At 45.6% G+C, this 19,721-nt stretch overlaps 1 protein-coding gene across 3 annotated transcripts in view; it reads left to right on the plus strand.

Annotated features, from left to right (window-relative positions):
- AOX2 (aldehyde oxidase 2) overlaps window positions 1-19,721 on the plus strand; it is a 103,288-nt gene that overhangs the window by 41,443 nt on the left and 42,124 nt on the right. For all 3 annotated transcript variants that reach the window (XM_021074625.1, NM_001308472.1, XM_021074624.1), the window contains 12 exons: window positions 1,011-1,195; window positions 1,813-1,996; window positions 4,141-4,233; window positions 5,608-5,777; window positions 6,648-6,762; window positions 8,430-8,552; window positions 12,354-12,450; window positions 12,872-12,996; window positions 14,011-14,144; window positions 16,025-16,112; window positions 18,793-18,879; window positions 19,352-19,543. In XM_021074625.1, coding sequence (XP_020930284.1) covers window positions 1,011-1,195; window positions 1,813-1,996; window positions 4,141-4,233; window positions 5,608-5,777; window positions 6,648-6,762; window positions 8,430-8,552; window positions 12,354-12,450; window positions 12,872-12,996; window positions 14,011-14,144; window positions 16,025-16,112; window positions 18,793-18,879; window positions 19,352-19,543 — 1,593 coding nt within the window. The remainder of the gene's footprint in view (window positions 1-1,010; window positions 1,196-1,812; window positions 1,997-4,140; window positions 4,234-5,607; window positions 5,778-6,647; window positions 6,763-8,429; window positions 8,553-12,353; window positions 12,451-12,871; window positions 12,997-14,010; window positions 14,145-16,024; window positions 16,113-18,792; window positions 18,880-19,351; window positions 19,544-19,721) is intronic.

Genomic DNA, 19,721 nt, shown 5'->3' on the forward strand with positions numbered 1-19,721 from the left:
TGGGGCCGGGCCTCCCCACTCCCCACTCCCCACCCCAGCCGACCCCAGCAGTTCAGAGGAACAGGAGCACCTGGCACAGGATCCCTGGGTAGATGCGGCCACTTGGCCAGCTCTGAAGGGGCCCTCTGTCCTCAAAGCAAAGGGTCCTGGTCCCTGTGCTTCTCCTCAAAGCTGTACTTGAATCCCAGAGGACAGTCTACCCAGAGAGGGATAATGCAACACACACACACACACACAGTGGTCCAAAGCCAGGAGTCAGCTTGGTTTTGCCACAGGTCTTCTATGATGCTTTCAGCCACGTAAGATCTGCATTTGTTTGTCCTCAGGAATGGAAACTTTGAAATGTGTTCCTCATCCAGGGTGCACCTGGGTAAAGGCCGCAGACAGAAACACAGGCAGAGGCAGACCCAAACACGGCACCCTCGCTGGCCATGGAGATGGAACACACTTGGGGTACCGGCCGTCTCCCTTAACCCCATGTCAGCACGCCAGCCGTCATGCTGCCAAGAGTCAGTGGGGGCAGCCGGCACCCTCCCGTCTCGTGTTCCTTATACAAGACTCCAGAGCCCACTCTTGGAAAGTTCTATTCAGTGCCTTTGTGAGCTTTGCAAAATGGAAAAGTAACTGTTTCTACAAACCAAGAGATGCGGTTGGTCTCTTGTGCACCTTAAGCAAATCACATGCAAAAGCATCTGTGTTGGGAGAGCTCCCCCGTCCTCGCAGGGGATAAAGGGGCCTGGAGATGAGAGTTCATGGCACCACCTTGGCAATGATGCAGGCATTCTGTGCAGAGCCCTCCTGTGCAGGGAGAATGCACAGTGATCCCCGTTCTCGGAGGGTATGGGGCATTGGGGGAGGGGACTTTGGCACAATCACCCTCCAGTTGTGCCAACTGTCCTTTGTGTTCCTTTAGATTTAGTCTAAGTGATTCATGAGTGGAACCAAGAAGCAGAACACTGGCTCTTAGTCTAGACATATCAAATAACTCCAAATGGTTTTTGTCTCCGCAGTGGGAATTTGTGTCAGCCTTCCGACAGGCTGAGTGCCAGCAAAATGCCTTGGCCGATGTGAACGCTGGCATGCGAGTCCTCTTCAGAGACGGCACGGACACCGTCGAGGACCTGAGCATCGCCTACGGAGGGGTCGGGGCTGCCACCGTCAGTGCACAAAAGTCCTGCCAGCAGCTTCTAGGGAGGTAAGCGACGAACCCTGTACCCTAGTGGTACAGCTTGATGTCAAAAAAAAAAAAGTGGAAATTTGGCTCCCGCAAGATTTGGTGAAGCCCTGGGAAGATGGAAACTCCTATACATAGAATCACTGCTTGTTCTTTCTGTCATTTTGCCAAGTGAATCCAACCTTATCTGACTTTGATTAATTAGGTGCCACTCTTTGGGTGAGGGGTATGACAAAAATGGCCCAGGACCGCGTTGAGCCCCAGTGCGCTTGTGCATATCAGCCCTCCGGCAAACCCACGCCAGGCAGCATGGAAGTGGTATCTACCACTCCCAGTGCTGGGGGGCACTCTTTCTCAGTAAAGGCGATGTTCAAGTCTAAGTCCTGTCCAGTCCGTAATGGAATTGGCCCTAACGGTCTATTTATTGAATGCCTGGTTCCAGCCCATTCTGGCTACCTAGCGCAGCCTCTCGGGCCATGGTTTTCCTGAAGGGCTTGGTTAGATAGTTTCCAAATTCCCTTCCAACTCAAAATGAGACTTTGGGGTCGCTAAACCATCACCCTCCCATATCGAGCATATGCCACCAGTCACTGAGACCGTCCCTGTGACCAGTTCCTTCCTGCCTCCAACCCTACCAGGCGCTGGGATGAGCTGCTGCTGGATGAGGCTTGCAGGCTGCTGCTGGACGAAGTCTCCCTCCCAGGCTGGGCTCCAGGCGGGAGAGTAGAATTCCGGAGGACTCTGGTGGTCAGTTTCTTCTTCAAGTTCTACCTGGAAGTTCTGCAGGAACTGAAGAAGGGAGTAGAGCAGTTCCCTGTGCCTGTGAGTACTCTGGCTTTCATGGGCTCCTGGCAGCCATAAGCTCCCGACTTTCCTATTGCTTTTGCAAACTCTCCTGTGGGCAGCCTGTCTGCTCCCAGCTGTCCCTGCTTCCAGGATCCAGCCCGGAAGGGCCACTATGCAAAGCTCAGGACATCAGACTGTCTTCAGCACACAGATGCTTACCTCATGCCCTGACCAGGGACACATGATGGGGCCCCTGCCTCCCATGTGCAATTTTTTTTCTTTTAAAACCAACTTCCCTGAAGTATAATCACACACAATGAAATGCACCTATTTAAACTCAGAGAGTTTTATGTGTACACTGGTGTAGCCACCAAATGTAGAGCATTTCTGTCGCCCCAAAATTGTCCTTTTGACCTGTGCTTTCAGCTCTCCCACCCCTGCCCCCAGGCAACCTCTGATCTCCTTTTGACACTATAGATTAGGCAAAAGCCTATTCTAGAATTTTATATTCAATATGAAATGTAAAATAAAATTTTATTGTTCAAAAAAAACAAAACTTGGAGTTCCCACCATGGCACAGTGTGTTAAGAATCTGACTGCAGGAGTTCCATTGTGGCTCAGCAGGTTAAGAATCTGACTGGAGTTCCCGTGGTGGCTCAGTGGTTAATGAATCCAACTAAGAACCATGAGGCTGCTGGTTCGATCCCTGGCCTTGCTCAGTGGGTTAAGGATCCAGCGTTGCCATGAGCTGTGGTGTAGTTTGCAGACGCAGCCCGGATCCCACTTTGCTGTGGCTCTGGCATAGGCTTGGCAGCTACAACTCCGATTAGACCCCTAGCCTGGGAACCTCCATATGCCGTGGGTGCAGCCCTAGAAAAGGCAAACGACCAAAAAAAAAAAAAAAAGAATCTGACTAGTATCCATGAGGATGCTAGTTCAGTCCCTAGCCTCCCTCAGTGGGTAGGTTGCAGATGTGGCCCCAATTCTACCCCTAACCTGGGAACTTCCGTATGCCACAGGAGTGGCCCTTAAAAGAAATAGAAAAAGAAAAAAAAAATCTGAGTGCAGAGGCTCAGTTTGCTATGGAGGTACAGTTTCGATCCCTGGCCCTACCCAGTGGATTAAAAAGATCCAGTGTTGCCAGACCTGTGGTGTAGGTGGCAGCTGTGTCTTAGATGCAATCCCTGGCCTGGGAACTTCCATGTGCTGCAGGTACAGCCACTAAATAAATATTAAAAAAAAAAACAAAACGTATTTATATGCTAATATTTAAGTACCTTTTACGCAGAATTTCTGACTATAAATTTCTGGGGAAGTCTCTGATGGCCTAACAGGTTAAAGCTCCTGTGTTTTCACCACTGTGGCTCTGGTCCCTGCAGTGTGGCACAGGTTCAATCCCTGGTCCAGGAACTTCCACATGCTGCGGGTGGGGCAAATTTTTTTTAAAAAAAGAGGGAGAGGGAGACCCTGAAATAAATGTTGTAACTCTCATAAATGAAATAAATAAATAAATTTCTAGAATGTTACCAACGCAAAACATCTTCTCTCCCTGTCCCCCCTCTCCTCTAATCTATATATCTTTCCTCCCTAAATACGACTACAGCTCTCACCCTACCTTGCACTTCTGTTCTCCAGTCACACCCATCCCAACAGCCAAGGGGCCCTAAACTGTCTGGTTTTCATTCATTCAGATGAAGACCTTCGCACACCACATTTGCCAGAGCACTTCTTGTCCCCATTGAATTTCTGAATCAAGACACTTGATGTGTTTCCGTGACAGCCAGAGAACCTTCCCGGTGTTACTGCTCTCCCAGAAAAGCTGCGTTGCTGAGGAAAACAATCAGGATTTGAGCTCTTCTGTGTATAGTTAACCACCCCAGCTCTTTCTTAGAAATGGCTTATGCAGCCCCAAATGTTCTTGCTTCTCCTCCTGCCTCTGCCCAGCTCGCTGACAGGCCTCTCCCTCTTCAGGCTGAGGGAGGGTCACATTCACCCAGCCGTGGGAAGGATGGCAGCTCAAGGAAGCAAGATCCTGGGAGGCGATGTGGATTTGCGTTCTCCAGGCGACCTGAACCTTGCGGTCTCTTGGCTACTTTAGCCAAGTCACTTTCACATAACTCAAAGCCCAGTTTAATCATAGACCAATCAGCTTATCTCTATTGTTTTGAATCGTCTCTCAGGGCACCTGCCGTTCTCCTGAAATTTCAGACGGATTCCTAAATGCTCTAGAAGACTTCCCGGTCACCATACCCCAGGGAGTCCAAAGGTACCAGGTCAGTGAGTTTGATGTAATGGAAACGGAGAAACTCAGGGACGGCGATAGCTGTGTGGACAAGCAAGTACTTCGGAGTCGCAATCTTCCCTTCCGACCTTCAAGTTGTTGCTGGAGCATTGGTCCTTTTTTCAGGCGGAGCCAGGGAGAGGCTGGATCTAAGATCAGGCCTGAGCTACTGCTGGAGGCACTCAGGGCTGAACGTGCCTGAAGCAGTTTGAGCACCTAATAAGCCAGAGCTTCTTCAAACAGATGTTCCTTGTGCATTTGTTTGAAGAGTATCTAAGCCAGGCAGTGGGAGAAGGACAAAGCAGGATAGTAGCAAGTTTCGGCCTCCAGCCCTGACTGCAAATGTTTACTCTCCAGTCAGCAAAACAAAAGCCCTGGGAGTTCCTGTCATGGCTCAGTAGTTAACAAATCCAACTAGGAACCATGAGGTTGCAGGTTCGATCCCTGGCCTTGCTCAGTGGGTTAAGGATCCAGCGTTGCCGTGAGCTGTGGTGTAGGTTGCAGATGAGGCTCAGATCCCGTGTTGCTGTGGCTGTGGTGTACGTCGGTGGCTACAGCTCCGATTCAACCCCTAGCCTGGGAACCTCCATATGCCACGGGAACGGCCCTAGAAAAAGGCAAAAAGAGAGAAAAAAAAAAAAAAAAAAACCCTGCAAGTAACTGAACCCCCTCTTCTTGAAGGTCAATTTAGCCAGTATCTATTAGCATCTGTTAGAGCACAAGCCCTCCACCTCCCTATCTTCACACATTCTACACACAGATAGATCTTCGTTGAGACGGGTTCCAGAATAAACATTTTCTCCTTCTGCTAGTACCCCCAGTGATGTTTTTGTGCCACTCACAAGGGCAGCCAAGGCACCTTACACCTTGGCTGCCATGGCCCCCCTCCCCCGCCAGAGGGCCCGCTCAAGTCCATTAGCAGGATTTTGACTTAGGGTTTGGTCTGCCACCCTCAGGAACTACATCCCCTTAGACCTTGTTATCATGATCAGTTTTGTGTCAACAGGTTAATCATGGGAAAGGTAAGAAATCTGGACAGGAAGACCCTCTGAATTCCAGAGGAAAGGGGTTCAGGAGTAACACTTGGGGAAAAGAGATACCAAAATGGAGAAGCAGGGGTGCCCCCTTCACCTGCATCACAGTTTTGCCAAAACATTGGCCTCATCTAAAGCATTGCTACCTAACTGAAATGACAGCTCCCTGCTAGTTACAGCATTAAATTGTCATGCTCATCTGACCCACTCCAGTGTCTGTTGCCTAAGGGTGACCCTCGGATTTCTCAATCCAGAATCAGGAATGTCGGTGCCTGGCCAGGCCGCTTCTGCAGATTAACGTTTTCCAGGTAAACTCTTGTCTTTCTCTGTAGAGTGTGGATTCTCACCAGCCCCTCCAAGATCCAGTCGGACGCCCCATCATGCACCTCTCAGGTCTTAAACATGCCACAGGTGAAGCCATATTTTGTGATGACATTCCCATGGTGGATAAAGAACTTTGCATGGCTTTGGTGACCAGTACCAGAGCCCATGCAAAAATCATGTAAGTAACCAAAAAGCTTTCAAAAAGCCTTTCTAGAGAGTTCCCGTCGTGGCACAGTGGTTAACGAATCCGACTAGGAACCATGAGGTTGCGGGTTCGATCCCTGGCCTTGCTCAGTGGGTTAACAATCCGGCCTTGCCGTGAGCTGTGGTGTAGGTTGCAGATGTGGCTCAGATCCAGCATTGCTGTGGCTCTGGTGTAGGCTGGTGGCTACAGCTCCGATTTGACCCCTAGCCTGGGAACCTCCATATGCCACGAGAGCGGCCCAAGAAAATGACAAAAAAAAAAAGCCTTTCTAGGAGTTCCCTTGTGGCCCAGCAGGTTAAGTTCCCTGCTGTGGCTCAGGTTTGATCCCTGGCCCAGGGACTTCCATGTGTTGCAGGCATGGCTAAAAAAAAGAAGGAAGGAGGGAAAGAAGGAAGGAAGGGAGGGAGGGAGGAAGAAAGAAAGTCACAATGATAAGCCCCCTGCTTTCTCTAATCTGGAAACACCTTTATCTGCCTGCTGTAGCCTCAGGCAAGGCTGAAAGGAGTAACTCTGAGCAGGACTGATATTCAGCTGGAGATAAAAACACCGACCTCCCTCATTGCTAAATGGTAAATGGCCACTGTCGTAAGCTTCCTAAGGACACCCCTTACCACACCACGTTGCTCGCCCGTTTCCCCTTGAGGTAGCTGCCATGTTGCCCTCAACCCAGCAGGGTGCCCCCAGACCCTGCTTTATGGTAGGTCAGCTCTGATTGGTCAGAGTCTACAGTGGCTCCATCAGTTGTTATATATTTTGATTTTCACCCATGCTCCACCCCTCCCTCATCTGCGGGGCCCTCAAAGCTTGCTGATTCCTACCTCTTAAATATTTCTCTCTTTTCAGATCAATTGATCTGTCTGAGGCCCTTGAACTACCGGGGGTGGTTGATGTGATAAGAGCTGAGGATATTCCAGGCACCAACGGTGCTGAAGGTGACAAGTTGTTGGCTGTAGATGAGGTGAGGTTCAGAACATGCCTTCCCATGTGACTTTGGGCATCTAATCCCCAAGGTGCCCCCTCCAGGCGGCTTCCCATGCCCTCCCAGCCCTCTCTGTCTCTGGGGGGTAGACATGCCAACTCTTCCAGCTTCTTTCTACCCTGATGCCTTTATTCAGATGGACCTACCCATCTGGAATCAGGAAATACCATAGCAAAAAGGAAATTTGTTGCAGAAAAACTACAAGTCCTAGTTCCCCCACTGCATGCTCTTGAGTCGATTACTCTTATTTGAAGAATACATGCAGGAAATGACGGGTGTCAGGACAGAAATCCTTGAAAAATCTAGAAACAGAGTACAAATAGACCATCACTCCCTGGTATTTATACCAAACTCTCTCCCTTCCTGAACCAACCGTCTCCCTGCCACCGCCCCCGGACCTTCACATATTCTATTTTTAATAAAGTTGCTAGCGTCATCTTTGACCTTTTCATTCAATTCTGCAGTCATTCAGTGAGCACTTGCTTTCGGAGCCAGGCTACCTTGGTTCATGTTCTCATGTGGCTACTCAGTAGCTGTGTATCATCACCTGTAAAATGGGCCTACTCCTAGCACCCACCTCATTGCATTGTTGTGGATTTAAATGAGCTAATACAAGCAAGTGCTCACAGCAGTGCTTAGCGTGTGAAGGCTCTCAGGAGGTGTTAGCCACTTTTGTCGCATCTCAGTGAGTCCCGCACAGACCCTTTCTCCTCCAGCCATGGAACCAATCACTGCTCTTTGGTTGAGCTCCAGATGACAAGGTTGACTAAGATTTAGGAGCTTTGTTATCTGCTCAGGCTGTAGTAACAAAACTACAGACTGGGTGGCCTCAAAACACAGAAATTTAGACACTCCCACTGTGGCACAAAGGGTTTAATCCCCAGCCCAGCACAGTGGGTCGGGGATCCCACGTTGCCACAGCTGTGGCTTAGTTCAAAGCTGTGGCTCAGAGCTGATCCCTGGCCTGGGAGCTCCATATGCCATGCAGTAGGCGTCCAAGGTCAAGGTGTTGGCAAGTTTCTCCCGAGGCCATTCTTCCCAGCTTGCACATGCCCTCCTCCTCCCATGTTCTCACTTGGCCTTTTCTCTGTACGGGAGCCTCCCTGGTATCTCTTCCTCTTCTTATAAGGACACCAGCCGTATGGAATTAGAGCCCGACCCCCAACCCCCAAGACATCACTACCTTAATTACCTCTTTTTTTTGTTTTGTTTTGTTTTTTGGTTTTTTTTTTTTTTGTCTTTCTACCATTTCTTGGGCTGCTCCCATGGCATATGGAGGTTCCCAGGCTAGGGGTCCAATCGGAGCTGTAGCCACTGGCCTATGCCAGAGCCACAGCAACATGGGATCTGAGCCACATCTACGACCTACACCACAGCTCACAGCAACACCGGATCCTTAATGCACTGATTGAGGCCAGGGATCGAACATGTGTCCTCATGGCTACAAGTCAGATTCGTTTCTGCTGAGCCACGACGGGAACTCCTAAAAGAAAATCTTTTTAGCCGAGCCCAGGTAGTTGAAAGCAACTCCAGTGTGGTTATCACTGTTCAGCAGTGATAACTAAGACACCTGCTATTGATAAGTTTGCACTAACTGTACTTCTATGCAGAATTTCCCACCTGCTTCAAGCATGTGCTTTCTGCAGGTACTTTGCGTGGGCCAGATCATCTGTGCTGTGGTTGCAGAAACAGATGTACAGGCAAAGCGTGCAAGTGAAAAGATAAAGATAACCTATGAAGAGCTGGAGCCTGTAATTGTCACCATCGAGGTAAGCAGGCACTGGGTTTCTATGATGACGTGTAAAATCCTAAGTCCCTTTGCAGGAGTTCTCTCCGTGGCACAGCAGAAATGAATCCAACTAGAATCCATAAGGATGCAGGTTCAATCCGTGGCCACGCTCAGTGGGTTGGGGATGCGGCTTTGCCGTGTAGACCACAGACCCAGCTTGGATCCCATGCTGCCGAGGCTCTGGTGTAGGCCAACAGTTGTAGCTCCAATTCGACCCTGAGCCTGGGAATTTCCATATGCCACAGGTGCCGCCCTAAAAAGCAAAAAAAAAAAAAAAAAGTCCCTTTGTAAAATTTTTTTTCCACTTTTTTAAAAACTAAATTTAGTTGATTTATGATGTTTTACCCACCTTTGTAAACACTTTACTGTGAGGCTAATTTGGGGCTCTGCTTTTTTCTTGTCACCGGTTTGCTCTGGAAAAATCAGGTTTCTCTGGAAGGTATTACTTAACACGAATTAAAATTAGATTTGGCTCCAAGAAACAGGAGAAAATAGAAGTTTCTTTCTCTCTCACATTCAAAAAGTCTAGAAATGGCGAGTCCCAGGTAGGAACCCCAACTTGGGGTTCTAGTGTCAGGGGTCTGGGTTCCCTGTACCAGGTAGCTCCATCCTGTGTGGTTTCTATTGTCCAGGTCATTAGTCCACAATGGCTACTGAAGTCTGGCCATTGAGTCTATATTCAGTCAGCAGACAGAATGAGGTGATGAAGAAAAACATAACTCCTCCCTTTCAGGACACTTCCCAGAAGTTACACAGAATCTTCCTACATCTTGTTGGTCAGAAACGAGTCATATGCCACACCCAACCCACCGAGAAAGGGGAGCTGGGAAGTGTAGATTTCATTCTAGGTGGCCAAGTGTCCACTAGAAATTGGGGATTACTTGAGGAAAGGGGGGAGAATGATATTGGGAGCAATAATCTTTTCAAGGTGGACCCCAAAAGCAGAGGGACTTTTGTGGTGGAATTCCACAGAAATTTCCATCCTCATTGCTGGCTCTAGATGATGGAATGCAAAGGCTACTTCCAGCAAAAATAATGAATTTAGATTAAGAAATTCAAATGTGGACTGGGGTTCCCAGGTTCTAATTCGATGAAGGATAAGTTCATAGCAATTGAGTTGGGAAAACCTTACTTATTTCTTTGCTCGTGAAAGAAAACAACATTTTTTCAAAGGCCCTAGTGAACCATTTGAAGATTTTTTTAAAGGTACCTAAAAGGTACAATTTGCTCAATATTCAAAGTGTTTAAAAGGTCATTTCTCTTGTTTTTTCTAAACTAAGTCAACTCTGTTCCAAATTCCCATTTCATCAAGTTTATAAGAAGTTCAGGCCATTTTTCTTGGCTCACTTCCTTTCCTAGAGTTGCACTGAAAGCCTAATAAGAGTTTTTGAACTTTCACCTCCAATTCCATTTCCAAAAGGGGGAAATGTCCTGCAGAAGACACACACGTGAAACATTTTGGGACTCAGAATATTTAGAGCTCTAGAGTATCCTCAGAATAGGACTGTCTACCTATTTTTTGTCAGCAAAAAAATTATTTTGTGGCGTTCCCTTGCAACACAGTGGGTTAAGGATCTGGCATTGTAACTGCAGCAACTTGGTGTTGCTGCTGTGGCTCGTGTTTGATCTCTGGCCCGGGAGCTTCCACATGCTGAGGATGTGGCCAAAAATAAAATTCTCTTGTGAAGGAAAGTAAATAAAAAAAGTCATATATATCAATACTTATTCATCCATTTATTCATGTGACTATATATATAAGAAACTGTGTAGTGGACTGGTTGAAAGCACAGATTCTAGAACCAAACTGCCAGGTTCGAATCCTGGCTATACTACTCCCTAGCTTTGTGACCTTGAGCAAATTTCCTAACTTGTCTGTGCCATGGTTTCCTCATCTGTAAAATGATGGTAATAATAATATTAATACCTACACATCAGGTTGTTGTGAGACTAAATGAGTTAATACATGTAAAGCACTTAGAACAGTGCCTGGCACCTAGTTAGTGCTTGCTGAATATAGCATATATTATAGTAAGATTACACTGCCTTGGGACACATGTACATACTTCCACGTGTACTAAGGTGACCTATTGAGATCTTGGTTTAGCAAAAAAAATGGAAATTTCTTCTATATTGTCCACTTTCTGCTGCTTCGAGAAATCAGGTATTCCTTATTAGGCAAAATGTTTCTCAAAAGTAGGCCCAGGCTTGAAAGCTGCCTCTATCACTTATTTGAAACATATCTTTGAGAAAGTTATTTTAACCTCCTTTTAAGCTCAGTTTCTTCATCTGGAAAATGGAGAGAATAACAGAATTCATGCGAGAACACATGCAAATACATTGTATATTGTGCAGTATTTGACACAAAATAAGCACCCAATAAATAGTAGCTGCTCTCATTCTCATTCTCATCATTAGCAAGAAAAGTATGGACTTAAGGCCACTAGAGAGTTAGAACACAGGAGACGGATGCCATTGTGAAGTACAGAAAACACCTAAAGATTAAGCAGGATCGGAGTTCCCACTGTGGCTTGGTGATAACAAATCCGACTAGTATCCCTGAGGACTCGTTTCTATCCCTTGCCCTGCTCAGTGGATTAAGGATCTGGCATTGCCATGAACTGTGGTGTAGGTCGAAGATGCGGCTAGGATCCTGCATTGCTATGGCTGTGGTGTGGGCTGGCAGCTGCAGCTCCTATTCACCCTCTAGCCTGGGAACTTCCATATGCCATGGGTGCGGCCTTAAAAAGGTGAGAAAGAAGGAAAGAAAGAAAGAAAGGAAGGAAGAAAAAGAGATTAAGCAGAATCAGCTGTCAGTAGGTCAATCCACACAACCTCAGAACCAGATGGCTTCCAGCCTTCACACGTCATTTCATAGTACTGTAAGGAAAAAAAAAAAAAACAACAAAAAAAAAACTGAGCAAAGGGCTAGAAAGGCCCTCATGAGATATGCCAAATACTCAAAGAAATGAACAAACTGTCTACCGTGTCTGTTGGGCTTTCTTGCCCCAGGGATGCCTTAGAACTTGAGTCCCCCCTCCAACCCCCAACACAGTCTCATTCCCATACATGAGCTCCCTAAGTCTGACACAAGCATTTTTCTTCAGGGAGTGGGCAGGGGGTGGAAAGAGGTCCCAAACCACACTCATTTTTCCTTTGGACCCATTACCTCTTCCCTGGCGATCCACACTGGAAGTGAGAATGAGTATTTCTCATCCTGGACCCCCCTAGTGTCCCCAGACCTCAATTCTTTTTTTTTTTTTTTTTTTTTTTTTTTTTTGCTATTTCTTGGGCCGATCCCGCAGCATATGGAGGTTCCCAGGCTAGGGGTCGAATTGGAGCTGCAGCCACCGGCCTACGCCAGAGCCACAGCAACACGGGATCCGAGCCGAGTCTGCAACCTACACCACAGCTCACAGCAACGCCGGATCGTTAACCCACTGAGCAAGGGCAGGGACCGAACCCGCAACGTCATGGTGCCTAGTCGGATTCGTTAACCACTGCACCACGATGGGAACTTCCCCAGACCTCAATTCTTAACGTTCCTCTAATCCGTGTTGGTTTTCTCTGCAATTTAGAAGGCGGTTCCTCTGCTGTCTCATCTCTGCGGTGAGCCTGCTGCTCTAGGAGATCCTCCATTGCTTCCCTGACTCCTTTCATATGTCCTAGCAGACGGCAGTTTTCGAGAGTGTATTGGCTTTTGAGTAAGAAAAAATTGCCAGTGGACAAAAACAATAAAAAGAATTGGCTTTGGTGTTGTTGTTTTTTTTTTCCTGTCACTCAGGATGCCATAAAACACAACTCATTTCTGTGCCCTGAAAAAAAACTTGAACAAGGAAACATGGAGGAGGCATTTGAAAACGTCGATCAAATTGTTGAAGGTAAATGACTCGAGATCCTTTCCAGAATCTTGGCCCAATTCTCTTCTGAAGAGACATGGAGAGCATGTAATTTCCTCTCAGAAGGACCAGCCTCTCGGGTCTTGGCACTCTGCCTCCTTCCAGATTGTGTGTGTGTTGCTTTGGGGGGGGGCGGGGAAGGGAGCAACAGAATCAATAGAAGAAAAATTCCTGAGACTTGGAGCAGTCAAGGACAGAGGTAAAAACAGTAGCAAACACTTTCAACTTGTTATCCAGAGCTACAGTCTCTGAAACAGATGGTCTCCGTCGTCACAGGACAACTGCCTGAGCCATCCGTTCCCCGGTCAGGACACGTCCAGCTGGCCAGTCCCACGTCTCGCTTGCTTTTGAATTTCCAACCAGCACACACCTCCAGGCATTTCCCTGTGCTTGCACTTCACAGGAGAGGTCCACGTGGGCGGACAGGAACACTTTTACATGGAAACGCAGAGAGTGCTTGTTATTCCAAAGACCGAGGACAAAGAACTGGACATTTATGTGTCAACACAGGATCCAGCCCACGTGCAGGTGAGGTCCAGGATCCCCCCACCTCCTAAGTCCTAATTCCGTCATGACTTCCAGCCCCCACTCAGAGCTGGCCGCCGTTTTACCTGCAGCATCTTAGAATCAGCAGAGCAGCTAAAACCCCAGAACCTTTTTTTTTTTTTTTAATGTTTTCTGATCTTGTCAGGTACATGAAAGAACAGCCAGTCACTTTCAGTTTAAAGAGTCTATCCCCTGGCTTCATGCTTAAATGTAATCACAGGATCACATTAAAATGTAATCACAGATCACCTGCCGTGTTTGATTGGATAATGACACAGTTATTTCTGCACTTTCTTTCACCCTAAAGTAATCATTATGGGTAACCTTTGGAATAAACACATCACTTTATAGCACTTTTTCTTTCTTTTTTTTACTTTTTAGGGCCGCAAGTGTGGCTTATGGAGGTTCCCAGGCTAGGGGTCCTATCGGAACTATAGCTGCCAGCCTATACCACAGCCACAGCAACTCGGGATCTGAGCCACGTCTGCAACCTACACCACAGCTCACGGCAATGCCAGATCTTTAACCCACTGAGCAAGACCAGGGATCAAACCTCTGTCCTCATGAATACTAGTCGGGTTTGTTACCACTGAGCCACAATAGGAACTCCTTTATAGCACGTTTTCATCCGCAGTCACAAAGCGCTCCAGGTTTTAGCTGCAAACATATGTTCTTCAATAGATTGTCAGGAATTCACTGGTTTTCACCTTGCTGGGACGTTAGGTGTAGGCATCTGGCTAGACTCCAGCTTCTGACAGGAATCCAGGACTCTGACAGTTTCCCTTTTGGAAAATACCATTTCTCTGCTGGAAAGTCTGATCTCTGAAGATTAACAATGTTTACGAATTCAACAGAGCTCCACGCAACGAAGTCAGATTATATCGTTTGGTTTTTTACTGACGGTAGATGCGGATGAATTTTGCTGGGATGTGGAAAGCAGAAGCCTTCTTCGCCATTTCACTCTTGTAAAACTTTCCCATTACCGACCTTTTACAGAAAACGGTGTCCTCTACTTTAAACATCCCCATCAACAGGATCACCTGTCATGTAAAACGAGTAGGTGGAGGTTTTGGCGGGAAGGTGGGAAGACCAGCTGTATTCGGGGCTATTGCTGCTGTGGGCGCCATCAAGTAAGTGCACTTGGAGACACGGAGGAGGTGAAATGCACAGAGTTGAGAGGCACTTGGGCTGCTGTCATAACCACCTGAGGGTCTTTGGGCAACTCAGCCTCCTGTTTCTTTTTCTTTATAATTATAGGTAATACTACCCACCTGGAGTTATTGGGAAACTCAGATGCACACAGAACTTTGAATAGGCTAGTTTGCTCTTAAGAGGAAAAGCGGTATTATGAGTTCAACACCTCTACTGCTAAGGCTGAGCTTCAGAGAAGATGACCCATTTGGGGGTGGGGCAAGGCACCTGCCCAGGTGGCGTGCCAGGAGGGAGGCTGCTCCCCCACTTTTTCTTCCTACCCTCAGCTGCAGGGTGGGGTGAGGGGAAAATTCTCCCATCCGCTGCCTCCCTGCACCTGAGCTGGCTCTTCAGTGTGTGCTCAGTGGACATGTGACATCCTCCACGAGAGCTCTTGTGCTAACCTCAATCAGAAGTCTTGCTCCTTCATGGTGCTGGCTTTTCTATTCCTTGATCTATTTTTATGGCTGTTGATTACTATGTCATAGCTCCAATCCCAGCCTGCAAAGTTCAAAGGTCCTGCTTCCTTTGACAATTTTCCTGTAGTTCAGAGATCCCAAAGCACTCAGATATGGGGCAAGTTTTGCAATGAGAGGTGGGAAAAGGCAGGATCTGAATCCCATCCCCAGTTTTTTCCATCATGAAACTCTCTCTGTTCACAACCACCCAGAACTCAGCAAGGGATAATGAATTCATTGTAATCCCATCAGGCTTTGTACATTTAAGACCTCTCAAACATGACTGCACATTAGTATCATCTGGGGAGCATTTAAATCCAATAGCTAGGCTGCCCCATATTGACCCAGGCATCAGTCTGTTTTAAAACTTCCCCAGTGGTTCCGCTATTCAGGCAAGTGTGGGAACAAGCACCTTAGGCTGCAACATCTGCCATGCATTAAGTGGTCCCCAGAGCAGTGTTCTCAAACTGCTGATAATGAGAGTTTCCTGGGCTTGTACAAATTCCTGCCTCCCCTTCCCAGACCCCACTGAAGAATAATCACCAGGGGATGCACCTGGAAACTATGCATTTAACTGATGCTCCAGGTGGTCCTCATCATTAAAGACCAGGAAACCCTGGGCTAGAATCGTGGATTTCAACACGTACCTGAAGACACCTGCATCAGAATCACAGGGAAGTACAGATTCTGGGGCCCCTCTCAACCTATTGAATCAGGGCCCTAGTGCTAAGCCCAAGAATCTGCATTTCACTAGCACTCCAGATGATTCTTCTGCACTCCAGAGTCTGGGAAGCTCTGCTCTAGACAAACAGAAAGCCTGAATCTCCTAACTACCTAAGGGCCCAACTTAGCCAAACACAGAAACTTGGGCAAAAATGAAGATTTTATCCTAGATGTCCTAGGCCATGTACTTGGCCTTGTTTTTCAGTTGTCCTGTTAAGTTTGCATCTATCTGTTCACACTCTTTATATTTGGTAACTAGTGACGGAGATATGCAAAATATATGAATCTGGGTAAGGGTCAAATTTGAAGCTGTAAGAATATAAGTTAACTCACATATGGCATTCATCCCTTTTGGCTAGATCTCCAAACATGGAATTATAGAACACAGGGATATTAGTAATTTAGTCAAACGTCAATTCATATCAGTGCCTGGCACATCATATGTACTCATGAATATATAAGTGATGAGTGGATGGTTAAATGAATAGTTGAGTGTGTAGGTAGGAGGGTGGATAGATGAATGGGTGGGTAGATTGTTGAATGAGAGGATTGATAAATAGATGGATGGATGGATGGATGGATGGATGGATGAATGGGTGAGTGGGAGGGATGAAGAATCTAAAATTTGTTTTCTTTAGAACTGGTCACCCCATCCGTCTTGTTCTTGATCGCGAAGATGATATGTTAATAACTGGGGGAAGACATCCATTATTTGGAAAATATAAAGTAAGTATTAAATATGAAAATATTAAAGCACTTCATTTTATTTGGTTTTATCCTTTTCTATTATTTTGATTTTACTAAATTCAAAAAACAATAAACTTAGCATCTAAATTATTAAATATTTAATAAATAGTTAAATATTAAATATTAAAATATTTGAATACTCAACATTTTACAAGGAACTTTTAGAAAATCTAGTATAGAGTTATGAAGACGTCGAATGATAAAGATACAATTTCCAATAATGATAAAAATACTGTTGAAGGAATAGGATTTATGTTAGTGCTTCCCCAAAGACAAAAAAAGAAAAGAAATAAAGAAATCCACTACAAACATTGTTATACCAAAACTTCTTGACAATAGAAATATTTTTTTCAATAGAAATGTTTGGAAACAATTTGACCACCTTTATAAATGTTTGCACCAAATGGTTATGAAAATGTCTTAAAAGCTCTTCGTCAATAGGAAAAAAGAATCTACTAACTAGTGAAATAATTTTTTAAATAATTCAATGAATGTTACTATATTTATAGTTGTACAACCATCATCACAACCTAATTTTAGAAGATTTTCACCCCAAACCCCCAGGGAAATAATTTAACATTGTTTCAAGCCACATTCATTGCATTTTTATGCAACTATAGAAAACACTATTAAAAATAATTGCTGGGATCTATTTGACAGCAATACTACTTTTCAAATTCATGACTGAGTTATTAGGACAGTTCCAATGTAATGTTTCTCTATCTAACATGCTTTATTTGGGAATTGCTTATAGCATATACATAGCTAAATTTTCTGTCTGATTTTGTCATTGCCTTAAGAGTACTAAATGATTGTATTCTTAGTATTACTAATTCCATACCACACAGAACAATTCTATTTATTCCATTGGCATTGGTAATTTTTATAATTAGAGAGAAAGAACCATAGTTGGCCATTAAATCTTTTAGCCACTTTAAAATAAAAAAAGAACTAAATACTCACCACTATTATTATCTTCCAGGCCCCAGAGCAAAGGTAGAGGCTCTGGGATTGTGCCAATTGGTGTTATGATGGTTGTTGAGTTCTGGCTTTGGCCTAGATTATAAATCAGCTTTCAGTTATATCACAGTTATGAGACTGTTTTAGTGCTGGTAAAAAGAGGGTACTAAACTATACTAAAAGAGGATTCTAGACTATAAATATGTTGGTAATCAAAGTAATACAAAATATAGTTTTAAAAAATAATCAGGAGTTCCCATCATGGCTCAGTGGTTAACGAATCTGACTAGGAACCATGAGGTTTGGGGTTCGATTCCTGGTCTTGCTCAGTGGGTTAAGGATCTGGCGTTGCCGTGAGCTGTGGTGTAGGTTGCAGACATGGCTCAGATCCCATGTTGCTGTGGCTGTGGTGTAGGCCAGCAGCTACAGCTCCAGTTAGACCCCTAGCCTGGGAACCTCCATATGCCATGGGAGTGGCCCTAGAAAAGGCAAAAAAGACCCCAAAAAATAATAATAAAAATAAAAAATAAAATAAAAATAATCAGATATTTTTAAAAAACAAGTTTTATTTTTAAATGAATATAATTTTACTTCCAATATTCTAATGTGTGTGTATCCTCATGCAAACCTAGCTAACCAAATTTCTTTGATTATTTAGAACTACTTGTAAATTAACATAAGGTTTATCTGTGAATAGATTCTTTCAAAATTCTTGAAAAGCTCGTACTGAACAGTTTGAGTCTCTCTGCTCCCTCATTTATGATACTACATTACTTAGCCGTCCTTTCTTCATGAAAAGTCAAAGGCAAACTTCAGCCTAGCATTTGTCAAAATTACCGTAAATTCTGAAATTGTGTATTTTGCTACATTTTTTAACTTCTCTGATGTATTATCAAACATTTTCCTTGGCGTAGATGATAAGAACCATATAGGAAAGTGGGTCCATCAATGTATTTATCCCTGTTTTCAGAAAGGCAAGGAGACCAGGGCCAATTCTTTTTGGGTAGAACTACCCTAGGGAGTGGGAATTTTGCTGTTTCAATCTGGGCCGTGCAGACGAAATGGTCTAGGTGAGTAGGACTAGTGGCAGCTAGTCTAGGTGAACCTAGTGGCAGTTCATCTAGTGCACTTAGTGGCAATTTCAGAAAAATGCAAGTTGCCTTCAGTAAGTTCCAGGAGGAACAGCAGCACTAGCTTGCATGTGTTAGATCCTCTATCAATGACAAAGTACTTCATGGACAGCTCAGTGAGATGAGAGAGTCAGGTGGACCTCCCGGTGCCCATTCCCCAACCTCAGAAGCTTCCCCAAAAAAATGATGCCCTGTAATTCATCCCAACACACTCTGGAATTCCAGAGATTTTTCCAGAGGGGGGACCCACAGACTAAATTACAAGGAAAATCAGTCCAAAGTGAAGAAGAATCTTCCACAAAAAAGGAAGAAGAGGGTAGCCATTATATGCCAGGAGACCAGCAAGGACTTTAGATTCCATGCTGACTGTGAAGCCAGAAAATTACATGATGAAAGCCAAGGGCTCAGCAAAATTCAGGTCAGAGAACACCTTTGTCAGCCAAGCATTGAAAAACTAGGGAATGTCCAGACGTGGTCCACCCCAGAGCAAACAGGGGTGGTCTATCTTCATGGAAGAGCTGGGCTGTGAATCGTAAACACATGGTAAAATGGCCATCATTTGGTGACAGGTGGGATTCATGAACAGCGGGCGAATCAAAGCTCTGGACATTGAGTGCTTCATTAACGGAGGGTGCATGCTGGATGACTCGGAGCAGGTATGTGCATCAGCAACCGGCACGTCCTTGTTGGTGAACAGAATGCAGAATTTCTAGATGAGGAGTTGCCGTCATGGCGCAGTGGTTAATGAATCCGACTAGGAACCATGAGGTTGCGGGTTCGGTCCTTGCCCTTGCTCAGTGGGTTAACAATCCAGCGTTGCCGTGAGCTGTGGTGTAGGTTGCAGACGCGGCTCGGATCCCGCGTTGCTGTGGCTCTGGCGTAGGCCAGTGGCTACAACTCCGATTAGACCCCTAGCCTGGGAACCTCCATATGCCGCGGGAACGGCCCAAGAAACGGCAAAAAGACAAAAAATATGTATATAATAATAATAATTTCTAGATGAGTCTCTAAGGAACAGTTTCTTCAAGTACTTACCCAGTCCCACAAGCAATTCAACTCTGTACTTGACTTTTCGAAAAAAAGAAAAAAGTGCTGTTCAATATATGTGACTATCTCCTTTGATTTTAGGTGACAGAATTTCTTATACTGAAGCTGGAAAATGCATATAAAATCCGCAACCTCCGACTCCGGGGCCGTGCGTGCCTGACACATTTACCATCCAACACGGCCTTTCGTGGATTTGGCTTCCCGCAAGGAACCCTGGTGACAGAATCCTGCATCACAGCTGTGGCAGCCAAATGTGGCCTTCTGCCAGAAGAGGTAAGGCTGTGATCAGAGTCCTAACCAAGGTTGTGGAAGAATCAGATGCAGGGGGGAAACCAGCTGCCCAAGGAAAACAGCCTGGAAGAACCACGCAAATTAGCCCTGGCTCAGAATTCAAGACGAGTTAAGGGCGACCTGAAAGAACCCACCTCCCTAACAGTTTCCCTCCTTATAC

Source organism: Sus scrofa, chromosome 15, assembly GCF_000003025.6.
Source record: "Sus scrofa isolate TJ Tabasco breed Duroc chromosome 15, Sscrofa11.1, whole genome shotgun sequence".
In the NCBI taxonomy this organism is placed as follows: Eukaryota; Metazoa; Chordata; class Mammalia; order Artiodactyla; family Suidae; genus Sus; species Sus scrofa.